The sequence below is a fragment of the Engraulis encrasicolus genome, chromosome 8 (genome assembly GCF_034702125.1).
Source record: "Engraulis encrasicolus isolate BLACKSEA-1 chromosome 8, IST_EnEncr_1.0, whole genome shotgun sequence".
Taxonomy (NCBI): domain Eukaryota; kingdom Metazoa; phylum Chordata; class Actinopteri; order Clupeiformes; family Engraulidae; genus Engraulis; species Engraulis encrasicolus.
This window is the reverse complement of record NC_085864.1, coordinates 30,877,788-30,887,263: the sequence shown is the minus strand read 5'-3', so window position 1 is coordinate 30,887,263 and position 9,476 is coordinate 30,877,788. Positions and strand designations below refer to the sequence as shown.

At 47.0% G+C, this 9,476-nt stretch overlaps 1 protein-coding gene across 1 annotated transcript; it reads right to left on the bottom strand.

Annotated features, from left to right (window-relative positions):
• Positions 1 to 201: 201 nt before the first annotated feature.
• Positions 202 to 8,583, bottom strand: LOC134454459 (nucleotidyltransferase MB21D2). The gene is made up of 3 exons (XM_063205465.1): positions 8,331 to 8,583; positions 4,195 to 4,619; positions 202 to 2,704 (listed from the first exon to the last, which is right to left on the bottom strand). The coding sequence occupies exons 1-3, from the start codon at positions 8,581 to 8,583 to the stop codon at positions 1,847 to 1,849; spliced, it is 1,536 nt and encodes a 511-aa protein (XP_063061535.1). The 3' UTR covers positions 202 to 1,846.
• Positions 8,584 to 9,476: the final 893 nt, after the last annotated feature.

Below are 9,476 nucleotides of genomic sequence, written 5' to 3'. Positions count from 1 at the left end.
GCAGATAAACAGTTGGTCCACCAGGTCAATGCTGTAAGGCAGTGAGATTGGTCCCTGCTGATGATGTCTGTGGGTGGGTTTTTTGTTTGTTTGCGAGTTTTGGTCTGTTCAATTTCAAATGGGTTTGCCACCGGCATTCGTCGTCATCGCCATTGTCGTCATCATTGCCATTGTCGTCATCATTGAGGTGGATGCGAAACAATTGGTTTGTACCCATTTTTATTTTATTTTGTTTTGATTTTTAAAAGTCCATTGATTGGCTAATGATGCTCAAAATGGCCACATTAGAGGTCTGGTGCACACAATGAGCATCCGTATCCATTTGATGGAGCAAAAGTCTGGTTACTTTACAAGACTATTTACACAGTAGCAATGCACATTCAAAAGAAAAAAAAAGAAAAAATAAACATTTGCATAAGAGTAAATAATTTAAAAAAATAAAAACGGTTAAAAAAGGATAAATTAGCAGCAAAATGCAGAAAATAAGACTAATGCGATGATAGTAGTAGTTTCACAACTGGGAGATGCAGCAGGACAAAAAGGAGCTTATGCGGGGAGCAACACTGCACAAACGATGACGTCGGTGCAGCTTTGAAATGATTCACACAGAGAAATGAGACATGATTCACTGAAGACCACATGAACTTGTACAAGTGTGTGTGTGGGTGTATGCATGTAGTGAGAAACACATTGTGTGAGAAAACCAAAAAAAAAAAAGTATTATACAAACGGCACCAGTGTGTCAATATGTTTAAACTAATTGCACTTAAGTATGCAGATATGAGTCTTGTGAGCGAGCGTCCATCTCGCCAAGTTTCTTTTGGCATAATTCCATTCAAAGTAGTAGACTCGTTCCAATTTAACACGATAAAAAGATGACAGTGACTGTACAATTGAACTGACCCCTCAGCTAACTTTGGCTAAGGTGCAACATACAATGAAGCTCACGTTTCTTTAGCTCTAAGACTTGCTTGTTGTGTGACACATCTTCTCTAGTTGTCGGTGATTGATCGCTGAAGAATCAAAAAAAGAGCATCAAATCTTTTTTCGAAATAAAAACGGTGCTCCAGCGAAGAAGACCGTCCTGCTCTTAGGCCCTTGCTAAGACCCTCGACTGTGCAAAAACCAAAACCAATACACACAATCCACAAGAGTCTTTAAGCCCGTTTCATTTACAGATAAAAGTCCACAAAGCCCCAAGCACCAAAGAAGAAGAAGAAAACCAAGCGCTACCGCTTTGACGAATCGGAGACGAGGCGACCTTTGCTTACCTCCGTCTCCCATCAGAGGTCGTGCCTCTCAAAGAACCCCCGTGTTCTCTAGCTTCCTGAAGAGGGCCCGGCCGCTGTCCAGTGTGTGTGTGTGTGTGTTGGTGGGGGGGGCAGGGAGAGAGATAAGACGAACAAGACTAACACACTTTTCCCTTCTGGCATGTCCCAGCATCCTTGGCCTCTCCTACCGCCCTATCTGATCCACTCTGTTACAGGAAGGACGACGATAAACTTTTGCATTTCCTGTGTCGCACGTGTCTCTGTGTCTGCGTCTGTGTAAAAGTATGTGCACGTTCAGATGTATGTAATTGTGTGTGCAAAAAAAACGAGCCTCTGTGTGCAAAAATTGAGTGTGTGTAAGTGTGTGAGTGTGCAAACTTGAGTCTCTGCAAGTATGTCTGTCCGAGGGAGTGTATTTGTACGGCTGTGTGTATGTGTATGTTTGAGGGCACAGTGTTCGTATGTCTATGTGAAAGAGACGCAACCTCGGAGGAGACACCCGGGGGGGGGGTGAACGTGCACGCAGCAAGCAGCAAGCCCCCCCCCGCCTCTCCTTCTTTCCTTCTTCCCTTTCTTCAGAAGAACTTATCGTCGATGCGGAAGTGCGGCCGCGTGACGTCGTCAGGGTTGATGAAGACCGAGATGGACTTGCCGGGGTTCTCCGTCACCAGCTGCTGCAGCTTCTTGGCCAGCCGGTCGTCAGGCTGCTGCTCGCCGCTGGCGTCCGACTGCGGGGACGGCAGACCGCTCGCCGACGACGACGACGATCCGCCGCCGCGCCACTGCAGCTCCAGCGTGAGCCGGCTGGCCGCCTTGGCGTGCTCGATGGCCGTGCGCAGGTGCTCGGCCGGGTCCGAGCGCACCGAGGAGAGCTTGCGCGCGTGCAGCATGGCCGTCTCGTCCGACAGGTGCTCCAGCATGTTGCACTGCGGGATGAAGTAGTTGGGGCACATCTTGTTCACCAGGCAGTGCTGCAGGTCGTCGATCAGCCCCAGCAGGAAGTGGGCGCCAAAGTCCTCCTGGGCCAGGTAGGTGGACGGCAGGCGGTCGCAGGACCACAGCATCAGGCTGCGCAGGTGGTACGGGCTCACGGCTTTGGGGCGCGACAGGAGCTTGATGATCAGGCTCTTGCACGCCTGGTAGGCCTGCATGAGGCTGGCGGAGATGCACTTCTTGAGCTGCACCTCGCTGCGGGCGAAGGACAGGCGCCACTCGTTCTCCTTGCAGCCCTTGTGGGAGCTGGAGGGCACCAGGTAGAAGCCGCTGATGACCTCCTCCTCGGTGATCTTGCCGTCCCAGAAGTGGTTCTCCATCAGCCAGCTCTGGGCCACGGCCGGCCAGCCCTTGAAGGAGACCACGGGCACGATGTCGTACAGCATGCGGCTGCTGCCCACGCCCAGGATCACCGAGATCACCGTGCCGTTCTTCTCCACCTGTAAGGTGTGTGTAAGGTGCAATGGTTTTAGCAGAGATTCTTTAAGTATATAGAGATATGCCAATGTAATAGGTTGCTATGGGCACCTAACATGACCAGGTTCCGGTCTGCCTAAAGGGGCGTGTCATAATACTCCTAGCATTGAATAGAACAGTCCTTAGGTCTGCCTAAAGGGGGATTTCCCCCCGCTCCCCCTTGCAATAATAGAACCCGGAAACAATGGGCCAATGGAACCTCTCTCTCTCTACTCTCTCTGGTTTTAGTATGGGATTACAGTTTGATAGTTCGTTATTTTATATTCATTATTTAGGTGTACTATACGTGTACGTATCTACTGTAAAAAAATGTTCTGTTTAATGTCATGGGGTATGGTATGATATAAGCACTCTATTCTCCCCTCTCTCTCTCATACCAAGTTTTCAACCTGTCACTATCATACCAAGGGCATGTTCGTGTTTATATGGGCCTCAGAGGCTGAGATTTAGGTTTTATAGTCAGGCCACAGTACAAGTTAGCATTTCTTAGAATTCTATAGGCATAAATGACAATGAGTGACAACCCAATAATACAGTAGATCGAGATTAAATCGAATCGGATCGAATTGTGGATCGAATCGAATCGTAACCTTCTAGATCAAAATCAAATCGATCCAGGAAATCTAGATCGATTACCAGCCCTATTATTAAGGGCTGTGAGCAATGTCAATAGTTATTTGGGTCTGAGGACGGATGTGAGCTAAGCCAATATCTATGTGTAGTCTATGCATACCTACATTGTTCTTTTTCACCACTGTGTATTAGGTGGGATATTACTGAGGGCTGTGTTTGTATTAGGGCCATAGATATTGAGCACTACATGTTACGCTGACTTTGTTTTTGGAAAAATGTCTCAATTTGCTATGAAAATCATTTGAACAGATTTGTACATGAATTGCTGACAAGGCAATATGCAAATTATCCTGTAGGTGGCAGTGATATAACATCGGAATGCGTCATCTAATATTCTACATCTATGACGTTAACTCAGGGGTGTCAAACTCGTTTTGGGCCACATACAGCCACTTTGATCTTAAGTGGGCTCGGCCAGTAACGTAATTGCATAAATATCACAAATTTCTGCATCCAATCAGAATCACATTGCAGTCAATCATCTTGAGGTGAATGACATGGGTATATCAGGAGCGTTGACTGTATAGACGAGCGAAAAATTGCTGGAGACCTTCTTTTTTTTGACAGTCTGGGCCCGGATTGAGCCATCTGGCAGGCCGCATCCACCCCCCCGGGCCTTATGCTTGACACCCCGGCTTTAACTTAATTTATCTAACCTTGGCCCTCGTCTACCACGCAGCTGACCCGGGTTCGATTCCGGCTTGGATCCTTTGCCGGCCCTTCCCTGTCTCTCTCTCCCCCACTCCCTTCCGGTCATTGCTTCACTGTCCTATGGAAATAACGGCAAAAAAGCAAAAGCCCAAACGTATCCAAATCATACCTTCTCGACGCGAGGCATGCCCCGCTGCGGCTTCTTCTGGATCTCGGCCAGCACCACGCTGACGGACTCGTGGAACCAGTCGGCCACCAGCGTGGGAGAGAAGAAGTAGTTGGTGGCGCCGCTCAGGTGGTCCACCACCGTGCAGCAGTCCTTCCACTTGGCGATGGTGGCCTCGTCGAAGAGGCGCAGGCTCAGCCAGGAGTGGCAGAGGGCCGAGTGCCGCATGTCCAGCGTGACGGGCTGGTTGCGGTCGTGCAGCTTGAGCGCGGGCACCAGCAGCGTGAAGTCCATGTCGTAGTCGGTGCCGCGGGCGTAGACGCTCAGCTCGTCCAGGTCCATGTCCACCACGCCCTCGCGCACGCCGCCGGACAGGAGCAGGTACTCGTTGGCCACCGGCAGCTTCTGGTCCAGCTTCTGGACCATGCCTGTGGAGGAGAGGGGGAGGGGAGGTAGAGGAGAGGTAGAGGAAAGGTGGAGGGGAAGGGGAGGAGAGGTGGAGGAGGGAGAGGAGAGGAGAGGAGAGGAGGAGGGGAAGGGGAGGAGAGGTGGAGGGGGGAGAGGAGGTAGAGGAGAGGTAGAGGAGAGGTGGAGGGGGGAGAGGAGAGGAGAGGTATAGGAGAGGAGAAGGGAAGGGAGGAGAGGGGATGAGAGGAGAGGAGAGGTATAGGAGAGGAGAAGATGAGCAGGGAGGAGAGAGAAGAGAGGAGCAGAGGGGTGAAGGAGGACAGGTGAAGGAGGAGAGGAGAGGAGAGGAGAGGAGTAGAGATGAGAGGTGGAGGATATGAGAGGAGAGAAGATGAGAAAGTGGAAAGGAGTGGAGAAAAGCAGGAGATGAGAGAAGAGAGGAGGAGTGGATGAAGAGGAGGGAAATGGGAGGAGAGGAGGAAGAGGAGGCAAAGAGGATAAAAGAGGAGAGGAGAGGAGAAAGTGGAAAGGAGGGAAGGTGGAGAGAAGATAACATCAAAGTTAAAGTCTTTGTCTTCATGGACAAAATAAATCACTATACTGCAACAAGTATTATGCAGAGGAAATTGTATCACCTGACACAAAATGTGCAATTTCATTTAGAGAAGAGTAGAGGACAAAAGGGGGCGCCTGTGGAGACAATCCTTTTTTTTCTTGTTTTAAAAAAAAAATCTAATTTCCTGTCCTTAAGCTGGTGGACTGTACAAGCGGTTCCTCCATAGATACTACAGTGGTCCTTTGGCTGGTTATGATATCGCAGCTTATTGAAGAACTTAATACAGACATTCCTTCCATATCTCATCCCCAGGCCAATGGCCCTTGCACAATTCCTATACAACGACTTCTGTATATTCCGTATCAAGCGTACGCCCCACGCATTCCAGGAGGCAGATTTGGAGTCAGATTTTAGCAAATTGCCAATCGCAGCAGACTGATTAGGCTGGGTTAAACCAGCAGGGGGCAGTGACACTGTTATGATGACCTGCCCTTCTTATGGGTGCATACCCAAAATGCTTTGTTGTATCCCATTCCCCACCATTGTTGAATGTACTGTAGGAGTGAGTCTCCCCCTCTCTCTTTTTCTCCCTCTCTTTTGTCTGTAGCTGACGGTCTCTGTCTGTACCTAATTATTTCTGTGAAGATCAAGCCCAGAAGGATCAGACAATAGGCTCCATCTGAAATCAGCAACATATTGCCATATGCCGGGTAAATTAGTCGTAAATAAGTTATGAGTAACCTATTACATCACATCAATTCCACGCTGAAGGGCACAGCAGTAGCCCACATCAAATATTCCGCCATTTCTTCTAATAAAAGGTCTTCTTAAGCCTTAAGTCTTGGCGTGCCTATTTTTAAATCACTGGGTGTAAGTAAAATGTGTAACCCACTGGATCATTATTGATCCAAGACCTCCAGCAACAACCTCCAGGAAAAGAAACTTCCACTATATGTGGAACAGGCACTGACTGAAGTGAACCAAATTACACACAGCAGACAGACCACGCGTTTTCAACACAAGCCTATAATCAGTGCCTGCTGCCTGGCCGCACTTACACAAGTCTGCCCTGGCCTTGTCATGAAGCTTTTTATACATGCTTTAAAAAACATGCGCAGGCAGACACACAACAAGCAGTGCGTGGGCAGTCAAAATCAAGGCCACCTCAGAGTAGCCGAGCCTATGTTAGTCACTGCCTTTGGTTCACTCCGTCTTCCTCGCAATTTCTGATTCTGGGACAGTAGACATGCATGGCTTGCTCGTTCTCTCCATCTCTTTCTCTTTATTTCTCTCTCTCTCTCTCTCTCTCTCTCTCTCTCTCTCTCTCTCTCTCTCTCTCTCTCTCTCTCTCCTCTAAATTGGCCAATCAGTAATGTGCCTGAGGCTCTCAGCATGGTCACAGCCCTGATGACGGAGAAGTCCAAGTGACGTCCAAGTGACCCCCGGCCCATCAGCCCCGGCAGACAGAGAAAGCACTGAGTCAGCCAAACAAAGCCTGCACTGACGACTGCCCACACATGGGCTTTGACATGTGTGCAGGAACTTTGACACAAGTGTGTGTGTGTGTGTGTGTGTGTGTGTGTGAGAGAGAGAGAGAGAGAGAGAGAGAGAGAGAGAGAGAGAGAGAGAGAGAGAAAGACAGAGAGAGAGAATATGTGAATGTGGTATGTTGTGCTATAGTGTGTGGGCACCATGTATGGATGTGTGTGTGTGTGTACAGGTGGTAAGCTAAGTTACACTGTGCATCTGAGTGTGTTCGTGTTTGTCTGTCTGTATGTCAGTCATTATACTCATATCAGATGACCTATATGAGAGCAAATGTATGACCTTAATGGTTGTAAAAGAAAAAAACAACAGAGTCATAAAAAAGTGAATGAATGTGAACCTTTGTGGATCCTTGTAGGCAGCGGACTAAACTCACAGGGACAATAACCAGCAGTATAATCTATCTCTCCTTGTGCCAGGCAGCGTGAGTCAGGGTCACAGCCAGGCAATGTAATGTCTAAAAGGCCTCTGGGCAGTTTCCTGAGTTTATGTGACAGGACTGTGTCTCCTCTCTGCAGAGTCTGCGCTGTTTGTTTTCCTGTTCACTGACTTCAGGATGTGTCTCTCTCTGTTCCCGCTCAGATCCAATCACCGTGCCAAGAGACAACCCAGACGGACTTTCCCCCCTTCCTTCACTGTCAGGATGTATTTTGAAGAAACTGACTGCAACATCAACTCCCGGATGTTTTATTCACAGTACTGAATATCATTCGAATCTCCCCTGCCTGCAGTCAGTCACTATGAATGAATACCGAGACATTGTTCTGTAAATTACACTGAATGGTTCTGAGTTCTGGCTATCTAAAATGATCTACTGTATGCAACATAACTATCACAATTGTGCACATTCTGGATTCTGATGTTTGCCAATCTGAGATTACAGATATAGCTCCTGGCAAGTCAAGTCAAGTCAAGTAGGTTTTATTGTCAATTTCTTTACATGCACTGGTCATACAAAGAATTTGAAATTACATTTCTTGCTTTCCCATACAGACATAGACTAATTAAGGTAAGGACATAGACAGTATAGACATAGACAGTACTTATACATGGACTTAAGACAGCAACATCAGACTGCAAGACATCCCCATCTTTGACACAGTGTAACATCACACTGTGATTCTGTCTCTGTGATTATGAACATTTGACTTCTAGAACTCATGATCTACTGTAGCCTATGCATTTTAACAATCACAGTTGTGCACATTCTGGATTCTGCTGTTTGCCAATCTGAGATTGCAGTATTGCCTCTGGCTAAGAAACAACATCAGAATGAAGGACAATGTCCCTTCTTTGTCACAGTGTAACATCTCACAAGTCTCGTGATTATGAACCTTTAACTGCAAGAACTAAATGGGGCACAGTACGTTTAATTCTGGCTGGTGATGTGCAGCGTTTAAAATACCTCAACAATCCACTGAGTTGCTGCCAAGCTACATTTGCTAACATGCTAACACAAGGGATAGCCACCAGGTTATTCTGCAAACAGTCACAACAATGAGCAGTGAGAAGCGGTTCTTGTGGCGCTGTCAAAAGGTGCAAGCATCCAAATGTGTAATAACCGTATTCTGACACGTTGTAAAAGTAACTGGTAGTGTAGAATGGTTACGTTTGCTCGCCATTCACTCACCGAGCATGGAGAAAATGAAGTCCTTGGCCGTGTGGATCTCGAGCGCTCGCTGGTCGTCATATTCCCTCTGGTCGTGTTTACTAAATTCGTGAATCAACCGATTTATCTCGTCGATCCTAGCCCCCGACCTGAAGTCGAGCTCTGGGTAGCCGGGGATCATTTTGTTCATGTTCGTCGACCCGGGAGTCGCTGTGGGGCTGTTCCCCAGACTGCTCACGGACCCAGCCCGGCTAGAGAGCGCAGGTGCCGCCATGTTCGCCAGGAATAACAGAATGTTGTCAAACGCAAGCGCTCTACGCACTCCCTGCCCCCAGGTTTATTACTTGTGCATTGGGCGGACGCTCCGCGTAAGCTGCTACTGTCGTGACTTGAGCTTGAACTTAATATATCCAATCAATTGTGCTGGGACTGATCCTCTCCTTTCGCCTTTGATTATTCTCTAATTATTTTGGGAAGTGTTCCGTGACCAATTTGGTTGCGTGACTCCCAAGTAATTTGCCATTGTGAGAATGATGAAATCTGAAGTCAAGTCAAGTGGTGCTGATGCTGCAAGCGATACACTCAGCATCATACGGGCAGCCCAAATCTGAACAGAGAGAATATTGACCTGCGCACTAGGAGCTGTCTAATACTAATACCAGAGATTCTTTAAGTATATCTCTCTACTCTCTCTGCTAATACTGCATAATGCATAGACAATTAGAATGACATGTGTGTTATTTAGCAGGTTACTTACAGAGATGAGGTCATTTTCTGATGAAGCAATTCATAGGATAACAAATAATTTGGTTATAGGAGTAGGGATATTCATCATTTTCATTTTTCAGAAAACAGCATTGTTATTATGACTAGACTAGCTATTTAATTTCAAATATTTAAGTTCAAATATTTACTCAAGAACATTCAGTCGAAATGGAATACAACATACCTGATTGAATCAACTCTAAAATGATTAATCATTTTTCATAATGATATCAACAATTTTAAAGGACTGTGAAAGCGCACCACACTGTCATGATGTGCCTACCATTCCTAATGGTCTGATGAATATAGACTATATAGCAGTTGACCTATATATATGTATATAGAACTACATGGCCATATTATAGGCCTAGTTCTAGTCTGTCAGTGACTTTCTGTAGACTA